The sequence below is a fragment of the Trichomonas vaginalis genome, chromosome II (assembly GCF_026262505.1).
Source record: "Trichomonas vaginalis G3 chromosome II, whole genome shotgun sequence".
NCBI classification, from domain to species: domain Eukaryota; phylum Parabasalia; order Trichomonadida; family Trichomonadidae; genus Trichomonas; species Trichomonas vaginalis.
In genome coordinates, this window is record NC_067204.1 from 10668651 (window position 1) to 10693545 (window position 24895).

General features: G+C 31.8%; 11 protein-coding genes across 11 annotated transcripts; 3 read left to right on the top strand and 8 right to left on the bottom strand.

Moving 5' to 3' along the window:
• Positions 1-228: 228 nt before the first annotated feature.
• TVAGG3_0521890 (kinesin-related family) lies at positions 229-2438 on the top strand (the record flags this gene model as incomplete). Its single annotated transcript, XM_001319872.1, has 1 exon — positions 264-2303. One exon carries the CDS (start codon positions 264-266, stop codon positions 2301-2303), a length of 2040 nt encoding a protein of 679 aa, XP_001319907.1.
• A 431-nt stretch (positions 2439-2869) lies between these two features.
• Positions 2870-5937, top strand: TVAGG3_0521900 (UDP-glucose:glycoprotein glucosyltransferase family; the record flags this gene model as incomplete). The annotated part of the gene is made up of 1 exon (XM_001319871.1): positions 2876-5917. One exon carries the CDS (start codon positions 2876-2878, stop codon positions 5915-5917), a length of 3042 nt encoding a protein of 1013 aa, XP_001319906.1.
• A 385-nt stretch (positions 5938-6322) lies between these two features.
• On the bottom strand, positions 6323-7700 carry TVAGG3_0521910 (glucuronosyl-N-acetylgalactosaminyl-proteoglycan 4-beta-N-acetylgalactosaminyltransferase protein; the record flags this gene model as incomplete). Its single annotated transcript, XM_001319870.1, has 1 exon — positions 6347-7495. One exon carries the CDS (start codon positions 7493-7495, stop codon positions 6347-6349), a length of 1149 nt encoding a protein of 382 aa, XP_001319905.1.
• Positions 7701-7837: 137 nt separating this feature from the next.
• On the top strand, positions 7838-9661 carry TVAGG3_0521920 (zinc ion binding; the record flags this gene model as incomplete). Its single annotated transcript, XM_001319869.1, has 1 exon — positions 7838-9619. One exon carries the CDS (start codon positions 7838-7840, stop codon positions 9617-9619), a length of 1782 nt encoding a protein of 593 aa, XP_001319904.1.
• A 481-nt stretch (positions 9662-10142) lies between these two features.
• Positions 10143-10825, bottom strand: TVAGG3_0521930 (uncharacterized protein; the record flags this gene model as incomplete). Its single annotated transcript, XM_001319868.1, has 1 exon — positions 10176-10805. The coding sequence occupies one exon, from the start codon at positions 10803-10805 to the stop codon at positions 10176-10178; it is 630 nt and encodes a 209-aa protein (XP_001319903.1).
• A 3215-nt stretch (positions 10826-14040) lies between these two features.
• On the bottom strand, positions 14041-15015 carry TVAGG3_0521940 (uncharacterized protein; the record flags this gene model as incomplete). Its single annotated transcript, XM_001319867.2, has 1 exon — positions 14068-14538. One exon carries the CDS (start codon positions 14536-14538, stop codon positions 14068-14070), a length of 471 nt encoding a protein of 156 aa, XP_001319902.1.
• A 1586-nt stretch (positions 15016-16601) lies between these two features.
• On the bottom strand, positions 16602-18148 carry TVAGG3_0521950 (protein ubiquitination; the record flags this gene model as incomplete). Its single annotated transcript, XM_001319866.1, has 1 exon — positions 16633-17595. One exon carries the CDS (start codon positions 17593-17595, stop codon positions 16633-16635), a length of 963 nt encoding a protein of 320 aa, XP_001319901.1.
• A 1033-nt stretch (positions 18149-19181) lies between these two features.
• Positions 19182-19466, bottom strand: TVAGG3_0521970 (Ankyrin repeat family; the record flags this gene model as incomplete). Its single annotated transcript, XM_001319865.1, has 1 exon — positions 19182-19466. One exon carries the CDS (start codon positions 19464-19466, stop codon positions 19182-19184), a length of 285 nt encoding a protein of 94 aa, XP_001319900.1.
• Positions 19467-19488: 22 nt separating this feature from the next.
• TVAGG3_0521960 (spectrin binding) lies at positions 19489-20409 on the bottom strand (the record flags this gene model as incomplete). The annotated part of the gene is made up of 1 exon (XM_001319864.1): positions 19489-20409. The coding sequence occupies one exon, from the start codon at positions 20407-20409 to the stop codon at positions 19489-19491; it is 921 nt and encodes a 306-aa protein (XP_001319899.1).
• Positions 20410-20620: 211 nt separating this feature from the next.
• On the bottom strand, positions 20621-21837 carry TVAGG3_0521980 (uncharacterized protein; the record flags this gene model as incomplete). Its single annotated transcript, XM_001319863.1, has 1 exon — positions 21320-21658. One exon carries the CDS (start codon positions 21656-21658, stop codon positions 21320-21322), a length of 339 nt encoding a protein of 112 aa, XP_001319898.1.
• Positions 21838-21967: 130 nt separating this feature from the next.
• TVAGG3_0521990 (SEY1 family) lies at positions 21968-24771 on the bottom strand (the record flags this gene model as incomplete). The annotated part of the gene is made up of 1 exon (XM_001319862.1): positions 22127-24541. One exon carries the CDS (start codon positions 24539-24541, stop codon positions 22127-22129), a length of 2415 nt encoding a protein of 804 aa, XP_001319897.1.
• Between the last annotated feature and the right edge of the window lie 124 nt (positions 24772-24895).

Here is a 24895-nt window from a genome sequence, read left to right on the forward strand (position 1 = left end):
AAGAATACATCGAAATTTTGAAGCGGATTAACATTTTTATGAATGGTAATCAAAGCTTTGCTTAAAAAAGCGCCATCTATATGTAAGATAAGGGATTTTATTTCAAAGGCAATCATTATAAAGTTTATCGGGTAAGCTTTGTAACGTATTTTTATATCAATATTAATTTTTTCAATGCTCGATGAAAACGAATAAATTAATGTTGTGCACATAGATGGTCTCTACTTTTTTTTTTGAATTCAATTTTACAAAAACATTGAACAATGCCTCCTAACAATGCTAAAGATCGAGAGGCAGTTAAAGTTTCAGTGCGTCTTCGGCCAATGTCTCAAAAAGAAATAGACTCTGGCTTTTCTAAGGTTGTAGAAATCGATCAAAAAAATTCAACAGTCAGAATCAAGAATCCTCAAGGTCAATATATTCAATTTTCATTTGATTTTTGCTTTCCAGAGGATGTTTCGCAAGAAGAAGTTTATAATGCAACAGCAATGCCAATTGTAAATGGTGTTCTTGAAGGATACAATGGAACTATTTTTGCTTATGGCCAAACAGGTACTGGAAAGACATTCTCTATGGATGGCAAGCCGACTGGTGAATTGAGAGGTATCATGCCTCGTGCATTTGATCATATCTTCGAATATATTCAAGCTAATTCAGCTGACACAGAATTTTTAGTTACAGTTACATATGTCGAGATTTACAACAATGAATTGCGTGATCTTTTATCAGAAAAATCCAACGAAAAATTAAAAATACGTGAAGATCCTACTCATGGTGTTCAAATCAAAGGTGTAGCTGTTCACAAAGTTAAAGATGTCGAAGAAATACATGCTTTGTTAAACTACGGTAAGAAAAACAGAGTTGTTCGTAAAACCCAAATGAACTCCGAGAGTTCTCGCTCCCACTCCATCTTTACAGTAACTGTAGAAACTCTTAAGCAGATTGATGGCCAAGATCATGTTCGTTCTGCCAGATTAAATCTTGTCGATCTTGCAGGGTCAGAACGTGTAGCCAAAACCGGTGCAGAAGGTGTAGGATTCACAGAAGGTGTCAATATCAACTACGAGCTTATGATTCTTGGTAATTGTATCGCTGCTTTAACATCAAAAGGAAATACTCACATTCCATACAGAGATTCCAAGCTTACTATGCTTCTTAGAGATTCCCTTGGTGGAAATGCTCGTACGATGATGATTGCGGCCCTTGGTCCCGCAGATTATAATTTCTCCGAAACAATGTCAACATTACGTTATGCAGAACGTGCCAAGAAGATCGAGAACAAACCAACAGTTAACATGGATCCAAAAGATGCTTTACTTCTTCAATTAAAGAACGAATTAGAAGCATTAGAATCTCAAATTAACCAAAAGAACCAACTGGATGCACAAATGGGTGCCACAGATGATGTCATTGCCGCCATGGAGAAGAAACTTGAAGAAGAACGCGAGGCAGTAGCGAAACAAAGCAACATGGCCCAAAAAGAAAGAGATGAGTTGATGAAAAAGATGGAACAAAGGAAGAAACAGATAGAAAACGAGAAAGAAAAGAGAGAAGGATACCAAAAGAAGCTAGATGAGTTAAAACACGCTTTGGAAAACTCGAATACTTCTCAATTAATTGCGAAAACAGCGCAAAACGAACAACAAATCAGAGAAGCCAAAGCAAAACTCGCAGCACGTGAAGAAAAGGCCAAAAAGATGATGAGTGAACTTGCAGAAAGTCAGGCCAAACAAGATAAAGTTAATGCAGAATTACATTCAATGGAACAAAACATGGAAAATGTCCAAGCCGAATATAATCAATGCGTTGAGATATATAAGAACTTAAAGATCATGATGCAAGAAGTTCCTAAGACAATCAACGCTGATAGAGAACAAATGTCTGAGCATCTTTTGATGCTTGGAAAGAAATCAGATTTTTATTCTCAAATTGTTGATAATTTCATTCCTGAAGGAGATGTAAAGAGAATAAAAGACAACGCTGAATACGATGAAGAAACAAATACATGGTCTGTTAAACCTATGGATAAAAAGAAGATGGTTGCACAGGTATTGGCCCAGGAAAGACCTAAATCTGCTTATGGATGTCCAAGACCAATTGCTCAGATAAATCAGGCAAATAAAGCTTTGACAAAAACATTCGAGGAATCAAGTGTTGTAGTGAATATCCCTAACCCACAACCTGTTAAAAGTAGACTGAAGAAGGCCTTCGTGAAAGTCAGTCCAACTGCAATTAATCATGCTGTTGATGCTGCTTTCAAAGGTCAAAAGAATGAGATAACAATTAATGTCAACGAAATTTAATTTTTAATTTTTATTTATAGAATATTTTGTTTATAAATTTCTTACTTTAATATATACAATTGTCTTATCTTTATTTTTTTAAATCTACCAAGAATCTTTGGTTGAAACAACTTGACTTGTTACATTGGAATAAATTTTGCAAATTTTAATAATAAACAATCATTAAGAATCCTTAATATTGGTGTATGATGTTAATTTTCAATGATGCATCAAGCAAATTGCTATAATTTTGAATAAAAGTCAGATAGGCGTAAGTGTACCCTTAAAATATCAGAAAATTTCGAAAAATTACAGACACTAAAAATCGACTGTTTTATATAGTAGAATAATGGGAAAAATCAGTTTTATAAGCAGAAGCATATCAGTCACTATATCTATGATCGTATTATTAATAGTATGCAATAAAAATCCCTAATCAATGAATAGATAAATTTGATCCTTTCGAAATGAATTATTCTTCAATATTAATGTATGAAATTGCATTTATTCCTAATAAAAACGCGAATGACATGGTAAAATTATGTTTAATGATATTTTGCAGTTTTCACTTTTTTTTATCCAGTATTTTTGAAATGCTTTTCTTTTTGATTTCGAAACTTGCTTTATCATCAAAAACAGTAAACATGATAGCAGAAGGTTTCGATTCGACGATTGAAGCAGAAACATTTACTTTTGTCGATGAAAATTGTCCTTATTATTCATATGAAATGAAACAATTATTCGACAATCACAAAATCACAACTATTTCTGATGTTATTAACTATTCACAGCAAATTTTACCACATCCATGGATAAATCTCCTTAATTTTTCTCTTCATTCAAAATTTTATAAACCAAAATCAAGTACTAAATACAATATTACAACAAATTCTCATCAAAGTAAAGGATGGGGTATATTTGCAACTCAAGACGCACCAGATTACGATAGAAATAACATAAAAATGAAAATTTTATCTTCATTTTCACGTTTTAAAGACTCAATGGAAAGGATATTATTCATAAAAGATATGCTAAATAAGTTATCCGTATATCTTCCAGTCTTAAGTGAAATGTCTGTCGATAATTACGTGAAAAATCAGTACGAAAGAGCTCTTCCTCAATCAAATCCTTTTGTTCTTGTTAATGGTCAACAAGTCAAGCATGATTACTACAGTATTTCTCGTGCTATTATTGATGAGACAAAATTTTATGAAACAACTGTCAAAAACTTACATTTACCATCCGGAGTATTCAAAAACATATCTCACGGATTGAATTTCTACACAACAAACCACTATACAAGGCAGCCAGACATAAGTTTAGGCTGTATTTTGTTAAATCCTTCAGAAAAGTACCATGAGAAGCCAATACCGCAATCATTAGACTTATCTTCTCATGTTGGTTTGTTAGCAACACCTACAGACAAAATTCGTGTAAATATATTTTTTGATATTTCATCTCCTGAAGCTCTAGCGCTCATAAACTACGCGTTTGAGATGGAAAAGAAAGATATGCAGATGACTTTGAATCTTTATCCAATTGCACAACGAAATAATCCAAAAGAAGAACAAATCATGCTTGGATTCTATCATATTCGTAATACATTGTCAATGAGAGGTTCTATATTGTATTTGTACACTGGTTTAAAGGATGGCAACTACAGAAAAGCTTTTAAAGAAGCATTTCCCTCAATTAAGTGGGAAGAATTGAATTCCACGCAAGATACAGCATACAACATGGAAGAAATAAGGAAGATGCAAGATTACAAGGAAGAAATCGGTCTTGGAAGCTCAGAAATCCAAATTAACGGAAGATTTGTAAAAGATTCTCCGAAATTCCTTTCAGTAAGTGATGAAGTAGAGTTAGAACTAGAAAGACTGGTACAAATAGCAAGATTCGGCATGATTGACGTAAAAACTGATTGGAAAGAATATTATATCGAAAAAGGTATCGAGATTTCGAAGAAAGAACCACCAATGAAGCTAGACAATTCAGATTTAGTATCTTTGGTCGATCTTTCAAGCGAAGAAATCTCAAATGCTTGTGATGAAATTTCGAAAGCTGCAATTAACAAAGATTTTGTTTATAATACATTTGTTTGTTTCATAGGATATAATGAAGAAGTCAATTTCCCTTCAACAACAATTTCTGTCATTAAAAAACCGTCAGAAATTTTATCACACATTGTCAGGTCCAAAAACAAAGAAGCCACAATTATTGGACCATTTGTATTTGATAGAAGATTATCTGCTGATGAAATAGAATATGTTTTGCGTGTTTATCAAATTGAGTATTTCCAAGTAATTCCAGAAATGGATCTAAAACAAAGAATTGCTGTCACGTTTTTCAGAGGAAATGACCACAGAATGGGAATTTCGAGATATGATTGTTCAGCAGGGTATTCCATTGTAGAACATGATCCGCAAAACCCTCTACAGATTTGTATAAACATGGGAATTTTCGATGATGAATTTCCTGTTGTTTTGGACGCTGCTCTTTCAATTGCTCAGTCTAAATTGGCCGGTGTCAGAATTATGTCACTTTTTGATGATGAAAACATCGAAGATATCGAATTCGATGTAAAAATTAAGAATTTTTATTTGCCTGACGATACAGGAAAAGTGACATATGAAGGTGACTTCACTTCACTTATATATCCAAGAACATCGTGGGGAGTTGAAGAAACTCAAAAAGAAAAAATTTTTACGATAAAGTCTATCGTCAATGACGGTTTTGCCAGATACAAAGATTATGTTGTCGCGAACAAAGTAATGAAGCCAATACAAGATGATGGCTGGATACCTGTCTCTGCGCCTGTTGGTGTCTATAAAGATTTTGCAGTTGATTCTTGGGTTCCTCTCCAAAAATTTGTAAAGGGAAATAAAGGTGAACCAAAAAGTGATAAAAAAGACGATAGACTTTCACATGTTGTTACATGTTTAACACCTGAAACGTACTTCATGTCCATGGAAACAATGAAAAGTATTGTTAATCAAAGTAACGTATTTTTGCACGTTTTTTGTTATATGCCATTTGACAAAACTGTTTTTGGTAATCAAAAAGTTGAGATAATTCCTTTCTATACACATCCATCGTTTAAATACGATATTCTTCCATCATTTATCTGGCAATACGGTAAGCATGCAATTGCTGGTTTCGCATGTCCTCAAATAGACAGGGTCATGGTGTCAGACCCCGATATTTTTTGGGATAAAGATTGTTCGAAATTCAGAAAAATTGACATGAAAAACTGTGTTTTAGCTGTTCCTAAATTCACGTCATCTAAAACAGCAATGGCAAATGAATACTGGAACACACCACACGCTGTTAGCATGAGAATGGGAAGGCCTTTCTTGAATCCTTCAGCTGTTATCTACGACATGAAAAAATTTGTTTGGGAATCTGACGCTTTTGATTTGTCACTTTTTTATTTAAAGAGAAAGATTTATAGTGGAAAATTGAGTTTGGGCCAGAAAGGAGAAGACTTCATTAACTACTTGCAGATGAAAGTACAGATTATGACATTGGATCCGCAGATTGGAGTCATCAAATCTCATTCCACTGAAGATGAATTTTCAAACGCTGTTTCTTATAGTATTAGCAGCGAAGATTTTGTTTATGATACCGAATTGTAAATAATAATAAAAATTTTAGTTTTATAAAATTAATATTCAATAGTACATCGGATAAAACAAAAATGAAATTATTCAAAATAAGAGTATATGTTGTTCTTTATGAATGATGTGGTGTTTTCTAATAAAAATTATCTAAAATCGATGATTATATTACTGTTAATCATAAATCTAAAGATATTGTAAACAAAAAAGAATATCATGGACGAACAGCTCTTCATTTCGCAGCAAGAAATATATTTACGAAGATTTAGCAAAATTTTAAAAAAACAAATTTGTCTTTAATTTTTTTGTAAATAATAAAGACTTTATAGAACTACAGAAAGAAAATGAATGCAAATATCAACGAAAATGCTGTCGGGGTCTTCCATAACTTGTTCGATTAAAAAATCCTAAATAATTTTTCCTATTTACATTCCAAATTATAGTTTATTAAACAAAGTTTTTTTCTGGACAATTTACATAAACATATATTTCTGTTTTGTTGATAGATCTAACTACATCATCAACATAAATATCTCCGATTTCTAAGTCAGGATTATTATCAATATAAACTACAACATTATTTTCGAACTCCTGAGTAAATTTCATATTTTTTTCATCAACACACACAATTGGAGTAATTGCATTGATTCTAAACAAATGAGAACCATACATATCAATGCAATATCCGAAATGAAGTTCCCAATTAGTGCAGTAAGTGATTTCAACAGGTGCTGACATGAACATATAATAAGAGAAGTCATAGTATCCATCAGAAACAGTGCAAATATGGGAGTTGTGAATTTTTTTCATCAAATTTCGATTGACTTGATGAAAACTTCCGGGAGCATCCCATGTATTTCCTTCTATTATGACTTTATCCGGGTTGGAATAGTGAAAACCTGATCTCCATGGCTTTATAAAGGCCCCACTTGTCCAATTATTAATTCCGAAAAAATTTTCAATGCAATTTGCAATTCTCATTGAAGCAGCATGGTTTGCATCATTAAAAATATCATTGCACATATCAAGATGTGGATAAATCATATCCATCATCTTCCTAGTATATAAAACTCCACTTCCTCCTTGAGCAAACGGTCTGCAATCGCGATGAGGCTTCATATATTGTGCTACAGAGCTCCATTGACACCAGAAAAATGAAACAACTGTTGGTTCGTCATAATCATATTTTATTAATCTTCTTCTAATGTTTTTAGCGACTAAATATGTATCATCATCGCCAAATAAGAACCATTTGGCATTCGGATTTGTTTCATAGAGCTTTTTCATTGATGATAAAAATCTTGGTTGTGCATGATACCATCTGCTTGCCCAAGGAGTGCCAATCAGATGATCTGACTTATTTTCTACAGTAATGAATGAAACATTCGTATGTTTGGCAAGCTGAGTTATTCTTTTGATTGCAATTGGGTCAAAGTAATCACTAAACACAGAAACATGAGGAAATTGATGAAACCATGTTTCTGCTTGGCCAATAACACGTGTTTCAAGTACTTCTTTCCCTGAAATAATTCCAACTGCGATTTCATCTTCTTCGTCTGCGTAGTAATTCTGGATATTTTGTTGACAATTGATCATAATGCTTGATTTTAAATAAGTTTTGAAATATAATTTCTTTGAAAAATGATCTGAATTGAAATTAAAATTAGAAATTAACATTTTTGATTGTGAAAATGCATGTATCACTGAAGCAATTGGTATCAATGCGGATTTCAATAGAAGAAACATAAAATAGAAGGTGATTACTATTCCAAAGCGTCGAATTATTGAAGAAGTTTGAAATTTTAAACATTTTTCAACGAGAAATATATAAATTACATTTATCCTTTACTAAATAAGTACTTATCTATTCTAGTCGTTTTGAGGCACAAAATTTGTGATTGTCCCCAATATATCTAATTCTTTCTCCCTACAAATTCAATGGCAACTGAGTGGAACGAGAAAACAGACTACTACGAACTTCTTGGTGTTACAGAATCTGCAACAGAAGAAGAATTAAAGCGTGCTTATCGTAAGGCAGCCATGAAATGGCATCCAGATAGAAATCACGGCAATGAAGTTGAGGCCACTCGAGTTTTCCAACTTATTGAGCATGCTTACTCAATTCTTAGCGATAATCAGGAACGCGCATGGTACGATGATCATAGAAACTTTAACTATGATGAACAAGGAGAGATGGTAGCTACAAACGTTGACATTTACGGCTTATTTAAGGCAGGTGCCTTCCATGGATTCGAAGACGATGCACGTGGTTTCTTCAATGTCTTTGGAAAAGCATTCGAAAAATTGGCCGAAGAAGAAAAGCTCGAAGCACCAAAATTCGGCTGGTCCAGTACACCATACGAAGAAGTCGAGAAGTTCTATGCCTTCTGGACATGCTTCAAGACAACAAGATCCTTCGCATTCGAAGATATGTACCAACTCAAGGATGCACCAAACTCCTGGTACCGCCGTCAGATGGACAAAGAGAACAAGAGCCTTCGCCAGAAAGCAATGAAGGAATTCATCTCAGCAGTCAGAGAAATGGCTCTTTTTGCCAAAAAGAGAGATCCCAGAATCACAGCAGAAGTCAAGCGTAGAGAGGAATTACTCAGAAAGAAGAAAGAAGAAGACGAACGCAAGCGCGAAGAAAAGCGTCGCCGAGATGCCGAAGAAATCGAAAGAATTACAAGAGAACATGCCCAAAAACCAGAATTTTCCGAAGAATCATTACTCTACCTCAACGAATTCGACAAAGACAAGGACGATGACCCAGAATGGTTCTGTGATTACTGTGGTCGAATTGTTGACAACGCAAACGTCTTCAAGACACATTGCGCTACCAAGAAACACAAGAAGATGGTTGCTACAGCCAAGAGAGACTTCTTAAATGATCCTACGATCTTCGAACATACAGCATTTAATTTCATTTTACTCGGATTGGACGAAAGTGAAATTTTAGCTGTAGATCCAAATGTTGACATGAACAACCTTGTTTCTCCAAGAGCGAACAAGAAGAAGAAACCACAAAGAGGCCAATCACAACAATTAGAAGCCGAAGATGACGAAGAAGAAGAGGAATATGAACAAAAAGGAAAGAAGAACAAGAAAGGAAAGAACAAAAACGATGATGACGATGAAGACGAAAAACCAAAGAAAGGCAAAAACAACAATAATAAGAAAGGCAAAAACAAAAACGATGATGATGAAGATGAAGAAGAAGATCTTGACGAAGAAGAGTTAAGAGCAAAGAGATTGCAAGCACAACCATTGAGTAAGAAGGAAAGAAGGAAACTCAAGATGCAGAAGCAGCAGCAAAAGAAGATTGAACAAGAAAAAGCTGCTGAAAAAGCGAAATACGCTGACCAACCAAAACTTACTAAGCAAGAAAAGAAACTCAGAGCAATGATGGAAGCAAGAAAGAACGCTTTGTTTGATTACTCCGATTTCGATGAAGAAGAAGAACCCAAGAAAGAAGAGCCAAAGAAAGAAGAAACTGCAAAGAAAGAAGAAGAGGAAAAGAATGAAGAAACAAAGAAACAAGAACAAGATAAAGGAAAACAAAAAGGAAAAGGAAACCAAAAGAATGATGGTGTACAAAGAGCAAAGAAAGGTCATTGTCCACCTGGAATGTTCATGTGCAGAAAGTGCAAGGCAATATTCCCTTCAAAGACAAAACTCTTCGCTCATTTGGAAGAATCTGGTCATGCAACTGCTTATTAATTGTGATTTTTTATTTTAAAGTGTTATAGAATGTAAAAAAAATTATTTATCATTTATTTTTTAGATCAAGACTATTAATGTTTCACCCTACCAGTGCTTTTTGCATTGTTCTTATAAGAATAAGCCTAGAATGTTCCTGAATTGACTAAGATTACATGAAATCCTTTATATAGAGGGTGTATTTGTGATTTTTCAAGTGCTTACGATTTTTGATGAACAAGAGGATAATAATCTATAAATCACATTGGCGACGCTTTCATTATCAGTCATAGCACTATTATTTATTGGGTTGGAAATCTATAGGATTATTAAAGTAATTGATTGTTCCAGATGGTCTCACAGATCTTTGAATCTTGAATTCCTCTCATTAAAAGTTTCTTTTTTAAAAAAATATTAAGAATGTTAGCGTATACTGGCATTGGGATATAGGTGGAGACAAATAAACTTCAAAATTGAGAATTTATAAAAAAAAAATATGAATTATTTCTGTTTTTTTATAAAAATATGATATAAACACTTTATTTAGCTTGTTTTTCAATTAAAATCAATATATGATTTAATACCAAAACTGTCTTTGTTTATGAATTCGACCAATTACGTTTTTGTTTCCATCAGCAATTGGATCGAACTCGTATAGTCCCAAAACATCAAATTTTGAAAACTGCATGCATTTTGATGAGTTATCGAGAGGTATTAATCGGACGTATCTAGTAATGCGTTTTTTGTTTAATCGATATCGTTTTACTTTGCAATCTAATGATTCTTTTGCATCCTCGACTCTTGAAACAGTTTCCCATTTAACTTGATCATTAGAAATTTGGAATAACCAACCAGTGAGTTGACAATCAACGCAAGTATCATTCTCTAAAAGGCTTTTGCAGCAATATTCTTTGTCGTGGCATCCCATTTGAAGTGTGTAGCTCTCAACAACAAATTTTTTTCTTTCGTAACGAAATTCAGCATAAGGAAGAGGATCTTTTTCAGTTCGAATGTTAGAGCACCAATCGTAGTGTGATTCACTTTCTTCATCATAAAGATTAGCTAAATCGATTGGATCATCAAATTTCGCCCCTTTTGGATATGAATTTCCTGATACTTTTACTTCTAATGATCCGGATGATGCTGCATGTTGCAATAATGGCTTTGCATTTGCAAATGATCGAACATAAAAGATATTATAAAGCATTTTTTATTTTTCAAAAATTTTTTTAGAAGTTTCAGATGAAAAATGTACTTGCATGAAGGATCGACTCAGAAGATTTCTATATAAATAGCAGACTTAGTATCAGTATAGGCTTGACATATCATCCTTGAATTTTCTTCAAAATCTATTGCAGAATAATGTATTTCGTAATCAATTAATTGGGGTTTTAGAAAATCAACTTTTTAATTATTAACAGTAGGTATTAATCCGAATAAACTATAATTTAGAATATGACACTTTTTTGGAATTGGAATAACTGAGTTTATCCATATTGCCGATATAGGGTCGAAAAGTGACAATAATGGAATTAATCATGAATCAGGAATCGGTTTGAATTTGGAATTGCGTATAAAGTTTACTTTATCCGAATCAAAAATTCTTGTCAATAATTAAGAATTGAAAGATAGATTTGTCATCAGAATTAAATTGATGCTTCTGGAATAGGAATCAACAACATAGAAAATATTGTTGAAGATATAGATATGTAAGATATATTGCTGATATAAATAAATAAAAGATATATGGTTGTGTGTGCTGGTGGAAAATAATGTGTTAAAGAAAAATCTGAACGATTTTTTTATTATCAATTTAGCCTGAAAAAAGTGACAAAATTATCATTTTCGTCAGGCATCATTATTATTGAATTATAATTCTATTTCTATTAATCTAAGTGCAATATTCTCATACACAACTTTATTTAATAGCTCCTCATGTATAATATTATTCAATCTCTAACTTCAAATTATTTCATTTTTTGTGTATTTTGAGTCAATTTTTTTTAGCGAAGTCAAAATCCTAAACTCGAACTATTCAATTTATTAACACCAAAATTTCCTAATAGATGCATTGTAATGCAATCTCATTAATTTGTCTTTTTAGAATAACCGTGAATCTTTTTTTTTACTTAATCACAGATTAGAAAGATTGGTCTCAGACCAGAGAAAAATTATGATATATTGATAATATGTCTTGAATGTGTTATATCATATGCAGTATTTATATTGATATTAGGGTTATGTGTATAGTTATATTGAGAATATGTTAATTTTTGCATGCCAATTCATTGATGCAGATGAATCCATAACAACTCTGAATAGGCAAAACATAGTAATATATACTACTATAGTAGAGTGTATAATATATGTATTACTAAGTATAAATTGACATTAGTCATATTTATGGTGACATTTTTTCACACTTTTCATTCATAAATTATTTCACACTACAATATTATTAACAATTAGCATTCTAATTTATATACACCTTATATATACCTTATATAAATCATCATAGTAATATAACCATATAGTACATATCTAGAATTTATGGTCATTTTTTGTCATATTCGCGAGTAAATATTCAATCTTATTATTAAGAAAAATATGTGTGATTTTATTATATTCTAATTCAAAATTCCAAATTCCAATTCCTAATTTACTAGCAAACCCTATTCTAATTCAATTATTCCATTATTGTCACTTTTCGACCCTATATCGGCAATATGGATAAACTCAGTTATTCCAATTCCAAAAAAGTGTCATATTCTAAATTATAGTTTATTCGGATTAATACCTACTGTTAATAATTAAAAAGTTGATTTTCTAAAACTCCATTTTGTCAGTTTTGGCAATTATCCAAATAATGTATACTCTTTTAAATCCCTTTAATTTTTTTTGACTTTCCCAGATCATGATTTTAGTTTTTTCTTTTAGGTTCACTTTTTTTATCCAAAATTTATGGAATAGCAAAATTCCCTTTTATGAGGGATAAAAACTATTTCATAAATCTTTTTTTGAAATGAATATGATTCAATATTCGTTACATGTAAGCTTAACAATGCAACACGAATTCAAATTCATGAAGATTGGACAGAATTTTATTCAAGCACAGAAACATACAAAAAATATTCAAAACATAATAGTAAACTTACAGCAGATGAAAACAGTTATTATGTTTCATCATGCTTTTTCACTCAAGTAAACACACAAGGTTCAGTTTACTTAAACACACAAAAAAATACAATCAAATTCCTCATTGATACTACAACATTTAATAACTGTAGTAATGATCAAACAGGTGGTTGTATTTTCTATCAATCTGAAGGCGAATTTGTTCAAGATCGCGTCTGCAGTTTCGCTTCTAAAGTAAACTCACAAGATACATACGGTGTTTACTGTAAAATTGATGTTAGTGAAAGTAACACCTACAAAAATTATATTCATGATTCTTCCATTAGTAAAAGTGGAGATGAAAGTTTCAACGGAAAATATAATCTTTATTTAATAAACGGCCAAATCGAAATTAAATCAATCAACATTTCATTTTCGAAAATATGGTATAGAGATTTTTATCAAGTTGATTCATTTTCAAAAGGATCAAATTGTTCATTTTCCACTTTTTCTAATTCAACAACTGGAAATACTGGCGGTTATCATAAAATATATCATTTAAAGTCTCAAGAAACATTTGAAATTCGAAATTGTAACATTTTAAATAACAATGTTGGAGGTATTCTTTGGGCAGAATCTGCTCCAGTTTATATCAAAAATAGTAGTTTTATAAATAACAATCTTGATTGGTATTATTTTGGAGGTAATAGAAAAATTATATTAGATGGATGTTACATTGATATCGAATCTCCACCAATTCAAGGAACAGTTACCTTTACAAATAAAATTACAAATGAATTTACTCATAATCTTTCTCATTTTTCAACTGCTCTTTGTCATGGAGATATTCCTATTATTTATGAAATCAAAGAAAACATTCAACATAGTAAATCTATTTCATTTCTTTGTGTTTTTCTTTTATCATTAAATATCACACTTAAATCTTAGGTATATATTGTGTACATAGATAAAATCAATGTCATAGACGAAGTTCATTTATCTAATTTCTTTTGAAAAATAAGTGAAGATATTAGTGCTTAATCTCGAAATTGTTGAAGTAAGATATGATAGCAATCTAAGAAGTTGTAACAAATTCTAATGTTAATTTTCTGAAAAAAAAATTAAATATTCTAAAAGTGTTCATTTGATATATCGTGATATAATTTGCTTATTTATATGATGATCCACTGAATGTTTAGCATAATAGATATAGAGTTATTCGGATTCCAGATGATGATTTCAATTGTTTTTGAATATTCAAACAATATTATTAAAATTAATGTGATGTTAATTAACAGTTATCAAATTATCAATTATGAGGAAGATTTTATATTAAATTACAAAACAAATTTTATTTATTTATAGCATTGGCGCATTGATTTACAAAGGTCATTGTTCATTTCGCGAAAATGTTTGAAGTTTTGTTCAATAGGTTCTCTTTGTCTCTGAAGAGTCTTAATCTTAAGAGGAAGTAAAGTCTGAAGCATGTCGCATTGAGGGTTTGAAAGTCCTGCTCTAAGAAGTAAGTTCTGATTGTTGATCGTTTTAGTCATTTTCTCTTCGGCAACTTCAAGAGTTTTCTGAATTGAGTAATAGTACTCATTTGTGTACTCACGAAGTGTTTGGAATACATTGAATGCGAATGTGGAAAGACTATTAAGACGTGAAACTGAAATACCATACTCATAAAGCTTTTGTCTCCGCTTTTTGATGATTTTGATTGTTTCTTCTAAGTCAATTGTAGTTTTCCCTATTAAGTGCAACAGAAACTGCAAATGTCCTTTGACCAGTTTTAGATTTTTGCGAATTATTTGGATCAACGCCATATTTTAATAGGATTTTAACAATATCTACGTAATTTGACCTGATTGCGAGAAGAAGTGGTGAGATTTGACATCTCATCGGTGATGGAGGTGCATCAAATTGCAAAAGCAACTCAAGCAACTCTTTGTCGTTCGATTTAACTGTATATGAAATGGGTGTTTGATAAAATAGTGCTGAATGTCACCTGTTTCTGATGGATCTGCACCGTTATCAAGTAAAAGTTTGACGATATCAACCTTCTTTTCAATAATCGCAGTCATAAGTGGCGAAGGAACATCCGGTGATGTTTATTCGATATTGGGACATCTAAATAGTAGTTATATTTGAGAGTATTGCATTTTGTATTTAATCGATTTCCTTTTTCTTTGCAATGTAATGACTATTTTGCATCTAAGTCTCTGGAACAAGTCTTCTATTTAACTAGATTATTTAAAATTTAAAAGGAATAACACATATTAAATTGATAATCAATGGTTTACACATTCACTAAAATAATTTTGACAATTTTTGAAAAGCACTTTTTTATCCAAAATTTATGGAATAGCAAAATTCCCTTTTATGAGGGATAAAAACTATTTCATAAATCTTTTTTTGAAATGAATATGATTCAATATTCGTTACATGTAAGCTTAACAATGCAACACGAATTCAAATTCATGAAGATTGGACAGAATTTTATTCAAGCACAGAAACATACAAAAAATATTCAAAACATAATAGTAAACTTACAGCAGATGAAAACAGTTATTATGTTTCATCATGCTTTTTCTACAAAGTAAACACACAAGGTTCAGTTTACTTAAACACACAAAAAAATACAATCAAATTCCTCATTGATACTACAACATTTAATAACTGTAGTAACAATGGCGATGGCGGTTGTATTTTCTATCAACAAGAAGGCGAATTTGTTCAAGATCGCGTCTGCAGTTTCGCTTCTAAAGTAAACTCATATGATTTTGAAGGTGCTTACTGTAAAATTGATGTTAGTGAAAGTAATACCTACAAAAATTATATTCATGATTCCTCTATTAGTAAAAGTGGAGATGAAAGACTCTTAGGAATTAAAAATCTTTATTTAATAAACGGCCAAATCGAAATTAAATCAATCAACATTTCATTTTCGAAAATATGGTATAGAGATTTTTATCAAGTTGATTCATTTTCAAAAGGATCAAATTGTTCATTTTCCACTTTTTCTAATTCAACAATTGGAAGTGGTAATTATAAATTCCTTTATTATAATTCTCAAGAAACTTTTGAAATTCGAAATTGTAACATTTTAAATAACAATGTTGGTGGAATTCTTTATGCAGAATCTGCTCCAGTTTATATCAAAAATAGTAGTTTTATAAATAACAATCTTGATTGGTATTATTTTGGAGGTAATAGAAAAATTATATTAGATGGATGTTACATTGATAACAAATCTCCAGTAACATATGGAGCAGTTATCTTTATAAATAAAATCACAAATGAATTTACTCATAATCTTTCTCATTTTTCAACTGCTCTTTGTCCCGCAGATATTCCTATTATTTATGAAATCAAAGAAAACATTCAACATAGTAAATCTATTTCTTTTCTTTGTGTTTTTCTTTTATCATTAAATATCACACTTAAATCTTAGGTATATATTTTAATATTGTTTCGAAGTTCCTCCACAGAAAACATGTCATTATAGGGTTTTACACGGTATGCAAAAAAAATGGATTTGACAATTAGTAAAAATCAAATCCGCCGTTTTATAATTTTCGATACTCTGTTTATCAAAAAGTATACATTTGTAAACTTTCTGACACTAAAAGAATTGGTCTTTCAAAGTTTTTGATATTGTGGGGTTTTGTGACAGAAAGTACTCACCTTTTCTCTCAAACGATGTTTTTAAAAACGAGTAATTTTTTGTCAATCTAATATTAATTAGAGGGGAAAAAAAAGATAATTGAAAATTTGTTTAGCATATCAGATAGAGATATCCTGGTTCAAAATGATAACTCAATTTATTTTTGAATGTTATTTGGTATGCTGTTAATTAACAGTTATCAAATTATCAATTATGAGGAAGATTTTATATTAAATTACAAAACAAATTTTATTTATTTATAGCATTGGCGCATTGATTTACAAAGGTCATTGTTCATTTCGCGAAATTGTTTGAAGTTTTGTTCAATAGGTTCTCTTTGTCTCTGAAGAGTCTTAATCTTAAGAGGAAGTAAAGTCTGAAGCATGTCGCATTGAGGGTTTGAAAGTCCTGCTCTAAGAAGTAAGTTCTGATTGTTGATCGTTTTAGTCATTTTCTCTTCGGCAACTTCAAGAGTTTTCTGAATTGAGTAATAGTACTCATTTGTGTACTCACGAAGTGTTTGGAATACATTGAATGCGAATGTGGAAAGACTATTAAGACGTGAAACTGAAATACCATACTCATAAAGCTTTTGTCTCCGCTTTTTGATGATTTTGATCGTTTCTTCTGGGAATATTTCAGAAAGAACAAGTGAATTAATCACTTGGTTGCCAATGTATTTGTCATAAACAATAATTTGTTTGTCAATGAGTGGTGTTCGATCTTCTTTGAGTTTATTGTTGAGTTTGATGATATCTTCAACAAGAACTATGGCTTTTTGGTACAATTCCCGGATGTATGCGATACCATCAACGAAACTTAAATCGGAATAATCTGAGTTTGTTGTGATTTTGACTTTGATGTGTTGAACTTCGTCTGAAAAGTCTGAACAAAACTGATTGAGTTCAGAAATCTTTTCTGCATATGGATGTTTTCCTTTCTTGACAGGTTTGCATGAATATTCTTTGATTTGCCGTAATTTTTCGCGTGGAATTTTCTTACATTTGACTTTGTCTGTTTTAGCACCCATAAGAATAAGCAATATGAAGCAATTGTAGTTTTCCCGATTCAGTGCAACAGAAACTGCAAATGTCCTTTGACCAGTTTTAGATTTTTGCGAATTATTTGGATCAACGCCATATTTTAATAGGATTTTAACAATATCTACGTAATTTGACCTGATTGCGAGAAGAAGTGGTGAGATTTGACATCTCATCGGTGATGGAGGTGCATCAAATTGCAAAAGCAACTCAAGCAACTCTTTGTCGTTCGATTTAACTGTATATGAAGTAGGTGTTTGATAAAATATTGCTGAATGTCACCTGTTTCTGATGGATCTGCACCGTTATCAAGTAAAAGTTTGACGATATCAACCTTCTTTTCAATAATCGCAGTCATAAGTGGCGAAGGAACATCCGGTGATGTTTCTTCGATATTAAAACCTTTAGAAAGTAGATATTTGATTACTTCTATCTGACTTTTTCGTACAGCTGATCGTATTAAATTTTTAGATCTTGCACCATGCTGAAGTAAGATATCTAAAGACTCTATTTGACCATATTCAACGCATAATCTAGTGAGAGTTTTATAATGAAATGAAGAATTCCATAAAATGAAATCGAATATCATAAATTAAAAGAAGAACGAACTAAATTAATATAGAATTACCTTGTCTATGTTGTCTGTAGTCCTTATGAACTCTTTTACAGATTTAGGATCCAGATTAACCGGTGATTTTTTCTGTTTCATCCTAAAAAAATGCGTTTTTTCTGTCAAAATTTTGAATGGCATTAGATTTTGTTAATCAATTAGATCATTTCACCATCCTTGTACATTCTTATCTGTAGTAGTTTCCTTGGAGCATAAAACATCGTCTCTAACACACTCATAGAACGTGTATAATTACGATATCAATGTTTAGAATTGCTCTTGATCATTTTTTTGGTTTTGCAATTCACTATGCTGATTGCAAAATTAGCTTTTCTTTAGGTTGGTTTGATTAAATCATAACGATTTATTCTTATTCTAACTATTCAGAATAAATTTGAATTCAAAATTAGATCTTTATGATTAAGTTTGTTATAAATTATTACTCATAACATAAACAGTTTTTTTTGTGCGCTTTAAAAAAATCTATTGTTTTAATTTGAAAAATTTGAATGAAACAAATTGTTGCCTTTCTGCACACTCATACTTAATACTATTAATATTATTCGGAATCTCTTTCTTAATGATATAGTGAAGGAATTTATCTATAATTAAATTCTATTTGCAAATATATTTAAGTTTTGCTCAATTATTCAGCATTGCTGGTAATAGAATTTGTGTAAAAATATAATGAAAAGAAGAAGAAATTATTCAAGATTATGAGATAAATAAAAGATATGAACGAGATTATCTAAAAAACACGAGAAGTCATTACAGTATTTGCATGGTACTGTATTAACATATTTGAAGTTATATGATAAGTTTCCTTAAACAAGTATTGACACATATAATGTCAATTATTCTCTTAAATTCAAAATAGTTATCATAAACATCATGACTATGCGTAATAAAGTTATCAACATACTGTAACTATTTGACATATGCAGAAATTATGAATGATTATAACGTTATAATGATATCACTTTTTGAGTTCGCTGAATTCGAAAAAAATCAGGCTGAGTTAGCGAATTTTCAGTATTAAGCTGTTTCGCTCATTGATCTTTGGAAGTGAGAAATTCTAAACGAGCATTGAAGAAAAATTTAAAACGGCATTATTTTATTTGAGCTTTCAAACACTATTTTTAAAATAATTTTTCAAAAATATTCATTATAAACTGATGTAGACAGGTTTGTCAAATTGTTGCTAGATTTTTCAAGGACCTCCTTTCTTGTTGACAAAGTTTTTCCACCATGTGATATTAAGAGATGCCTTAATTTTATTAAATCTTCCAAAATATCAAGATGAGTATCGTCTTCAGTTCTTTCAAGAATTATAACGTAATCAAGAGGAGTCATACCAAATTTATTTAAAGAATTTACATCGGCACCATGAGAAATTAATATTTCAGCGAATTTGACATCTTTTATAACCAATGCCATATGAAGAGGTGAATACGATCTCTTATTTTTTTGCATTGACATCTGCACCATTCGACAGTAGAAGCACAATCATGTCACTGAAATTTTCAACTATAGGCAAAGAAGGTTGATATCTGCTATGAAAATTTAAGTATTCAATTTTATTAGTAATAAATTCCGTAAATCCTTGACAATCAGGCACTATGGCATGATGAATAGCCATTTTCCCATTCTTATCTTGTATATTGGTACTTGCACCATGTGATAACAGAAATTCAGCAATTTCTTTATAATGCATCATTGATGCAATCACAAGAGGAGTGAAACCTCTAACATCCTCATTATCATTTATATTTATTCCGTGTGAAATTAGAATTTCAACAACTTTAATATTACAATTCAAGCAAGCAATATGAAGCATTGAAAAACCAGTATTATTTTCTCTGAAGTTGACATCAGCACCATGTGAAACAAGTAACTCCACCATAACAGTACTGTTTGAAGAAACTGCATAATAAAATGCTTTTTCATCTATTTCAATTCCTTTTGAAAACAAAAATGATGCAATTTCTGCATGATCTGCTAGAATTGCAATATCTAGAGTTGAGCAATCATCTGGGTTCCTACTACTAATATTTGCACCATTTGCATATAAATATTCACAAAAAGATGGAATCTGAAAATATGGGGAATATAGAAAACAAAGGTCGACAGCATTTGTTGCATTTAACGCAATAATATACGCATGTAGATTGTGGTAAAAAGTCATCGATCTCAAACTCGGTTCAATATTGTAGCCGAATTCTAGTTTCTTAAAATTATCAATATTATGAGATTCAACTATAGCGTTCAAAGTTTCTGAATCCGGATTTTTGTTCCTCCAAACATTGATCAATGATGTATTGATTGCCCCCTTTAAATGAAAAGTCGAGACATTTTTTGGTGATTTCCGCGTTAAAATCATCTTTTAATAACTTGAAACAATTAATTGCTCCTCTCATACAGCATCTTTGAAGTATGCCAGTTAAATTATATGTCCTAGTATTCATGTAATTTAATAGTCCTTCGATGTTATCATTTAATATTATATCATTAATTGGGATTAAAAATGAAAGAAAGGACGTATTTATATCATCATTATATTCTCTAATAAAATTTTAGAACTATGAAATAAAAGATTGCAAATTGTAAGTATAACTTAAAAATAAAGAGATTTTTAAAATTTATATCAGAATCTAACTAATAAAAATGACAAATAATCAGAAAAGGGTCAATAAATTGTGTGTTCATACAGTGATCTTTGATATCGCTTATTTTTTGACTTTTTATTAAATTTTCATATTATAAACCAATAATATAATACTGAATTGGATCAATTGATTCGGCAGAGTGATTGTGTTAATGTGTGGTCACTAAGACCTACACCTAGACCCTATATATATAACCCATGAATGGAAAAAGTCGTCAAATTTCTTTTATTGAATTATTATAGGCATACTAAATAGGGATGACTTGCCCCACTCAGACATTCATGTAAGCTTATTATGGAAGAAATTTTTAGAATATTATAATAGTCATGTATTTTGAGTAAATTGTCTACCCAAAAGAAGTAGTCCTAATGGTTCAAAGATTCTTCTTGTTTCGATTCGTGAAATTTATCTGGATAGCGTGTCGATTAAGTATATTGTTTCTGTGTAAATGCTAATTAAAAAGAGGTAATTGATTAAGATTAGAAGTAACATACATTTATTTTAAAAAGATCGCCTTTTTCAAGGCTATTCGAAAGAGGACTGACTTGAAGCGGCTGCCAGAGTTTCTTGGAAACGCCGACAAAATAGGCTTTCTCAGAATTCAACGGCTAGACAACAATCAGTCTAAAAAGCTTCTGTAGGGTTGAAAAAATCCCAAGAATCTGCTGGGAAATTGTCGAATCCGAATTCGTCGAACAATAGTTTAGCAGATTCAGGAGAACTGCTTTCTGGTTGACCAAAGTTCGAACAAAGTACTTGAGGTGGCTCTAGCTCTTGAGGTTCATGACTGTACTCGGGCCTTGACTTCAAATGTGGAAATAGGGCTGTAACAATTTCTTTCATTTCGCGGTCGTCTTTAAACGGAAATCGATTCTCTATAACACCTCTCTTACCTATGGTAACGACTTCCTGTTTGCCTTTGCGCTTGAAAACAATAAACCGGTGCTTAAATCCTTTCGCCATGAATAATGAACTGACAGATCAAAAATTTTTCACTTAGTAAACCGCTATTTTCAATTACCAAAATTTATTAAGCTCTCAAAAATATTATATTCTATTGATGATGTTAAATAAAATCTACCAAAAATTACCAAAATTTTATAAAATAATGACAATAATGACATGCTCTCTTCTGAAAATTTGAATTATTATTGTCATTTACAAAAAAATTTTGAAAAGTCTTTGGTAATAGAAAAAAATAAAAATTCTGTGAACATCTTTATCTCCATGTGTATATTCCAAATTTCATATTTAAATCATTATCTCTGAAGTTTTTTCTCATAATTTTCTCAAAACGTATAAGATTTTTTGGCATTATGAGCTAAAATCAATGAAAATGTCTCTTTTGGAGGAAGTGGAGTTCCAAGGTTATAAAGAAAAAAAGTTATTTAAATCTACAAATAAAATAAAAATAAGATAATCAAAATTAATTTAAACAAGTGTACCAACTCTTACTCTCTTTCTATGTCTTTGTCCAGAACTTGATGATCCTGTGTTCAATGAGTCTTCTGTGTTGTTCTTTGTTAATGATTGCTCATCATTCGCGTTGGAAACATTTGCAAAAGTGACATTTGACTCAGTTTTCGTTAATCCCTGAGCTTTTGATCGATGAACTCTGCGCTTCATTACAGGGCCATCATCAGTTGTTGTTTCTGTTGGAGGCGGTGGAGTTATTTGGCTTTCTTCTACAGGAATTGTTTGATTTGTCTCGGTTTCGTTGTTTTCATCGGGTGTTGCACCGAGTTCTACGATCTTCTTCTTTATGATATCAAGTAATTTCTGAACAGCCGTGTCCCAAAGTCCTAATTGATTCAAAACTAAATATGTTCCACCGAAAAGTACAGTTAGAGAGAAAAGAAGTGGATTCGAAAGCCACCATAATATGTAGTCGCTGCAGGAGAACAAAAAGAGGAACCACGCCCAAGGAGGAATATGTTCATTGTTCTGTGAAGCCAAAACAGAAGCTCTGGCCTCTTCATATGCATGGATAATTAATTTTTCGAACTTTTCTTCTATCTCTTGGCTCTTTTCTACAGGAATTAAGACTTGATTCAAAGGATTGTTGGGAGTTTGATCATCTGGAGATGCCAATCTGCAGTATGTGAAGAGAATAAGAACTTTTCTGCCGCTGGCTCTCGATTCTTCGTAAATTTGGTTCAAATTATGTCTGCGAGTCCAAACTCTTGGTCTTCCGTTCTTTTCGTACCTGAAACTTCTGTCGAAGGCCGTCTTCATCTTCATCATGATGTAGTTGGCCGATTCTTTAACAATGTTGAGCGCGTGACGTTGGAATCTTTTCAGAGTTCCTTCTTGTGGTTTTGGATTAAGAACGTTTGTCTTGATAATCTCCATGAATCTGTCATCAGTTACCTTGGCCGATGCCTCAATCAGCTTCCTTAGATTTTCCCACATATTTTGATCAGCTATCATAAGTAATTCACTGGCTTTATCATCGAAAGCGATTTTTTCCTCGGCAAATATGTTCTTGTAGAGCTTCTTTGTCATGATTTCTTCATAAGATTTCCTGGCATCGTCCATTGCTTTGATTGTTTTGAAGGATGGGAACTGCCATTTGTATCCTTCAATCAAAGAATCGCGACATGTGCTGTCGAGTCGAAGAGAAAGTTCATCAATTTTGGCTTGAACTTCAATTGCCCATTTTCCGCCTTTTTCGAATGAATCTGGAAGGCCAGAAATGAACTTAGTGAACTCTTGCATGACTTGCCTTGCATAATAGTTGCAATGCTTGATGTAGTATGAAATTAATAAATCTCCTATGTCTGTACTAAGTTTTTGTTGGAATTCTTCGACAGCAGCTTGCTGATATCTCCATGAGTTATCATGGTAGAATTTATTGGCCGCTTTAATGGCTTCTTCAGCGTTGGATTTGAATTTATCTCCCAAATTGACGCTTTCGTCTGCCATAGGCTCGAGAATAGTCTTAGTAACTTTTTCTTTGAATTGGTCGTATGCTGCTTTGGCGTTTTCTTCGCATTTGAAGCGAGATAACATTAATTTTTGAGATGGGATGTTAAGTTCTTTGTTTTCATTAATGACTTCCCATAAGTTTCTGATGTATGTACTTAGACCGCCACCTGGAACGACTTTTGTAGATTTTTCCTTAAATAAGTAATTTTCTTCTTTTTCGTCGATGAAACGCTGTCGGAGAGCTGAGATATCCTTATCAAATATATCGCGCTGAATTACCATGTGATGGATTGCGTAGAAATCGAAATCGAAGAAATCGTGAATTGTTTTATCCTTGAGCGAATCTGGGAGTGTGATCTCAGCCCAAATGTTCTCCATATCTCTGTTGATTTGGAATTTAATGACATCGAAGTTTGGAATTGTAGAATCACGAATGACAAATAAAATTTTGCTTTTAGAAGTACTTTGGGCAAGGAATAATTGAACATTAACTTCCATAACTGTTTTAAGCATTGGAATGTTAGCTGCATTGTAACGGCCGATATCAGATTCCCACATGTTGATAACGAGCAACTCTGAGAGTGCAAGAGCAAACAAAGATGATTTACGTTCGAACAAGGCATCAGAATCACCTCTTTCACGGGAATCGCTACCTTCGACATCGAAAAGTAAGATGGGACCATTAACAGCTCTTGCAGCGTGAATACCTTTTGTAGTTTGTTGTCTACCTTTCTGTTCATTCATTGTTTCAAACTTTGTACCGAACAAAAGGTTCAATAATGTGGATTTACCAGAACTCTGACAGCCAATAATTGAGACCATATGATAATCTGTTCCTGCCTGGTCAATGCCACTGCGAGTAATATGTTCATCAAGGTCTGGAACAATTTGTCCTTCACCTGTGATGATTTGTTCCATGTTTTTATATTTTTATACGTAACGTCAAGTTTTTAAAAAATTTATGTGTCAGATCTAAAAATTCCGATCATTTTTGTAAATTTACAAATTTACAAAAAATTAAAATCACGTGTGCGCTTAACCATATGTTCGACTATCGTGTGTTTAATGCATGCTATAGCAAATTAGTTCAAAATTCTCTATATGAAGTGAATATTTGTTAATTTCAACTAAAACAAATTCGATACGAGATAAAACAACCCGACTTTCTGTGTACAAAACAAGGTCGAAACGCAGCATTTCAACGCTATTATAGTTTTCGAGATTAATTTTAAAATAACATCAAAAACGAACAATTTGAACGAATCATACTTA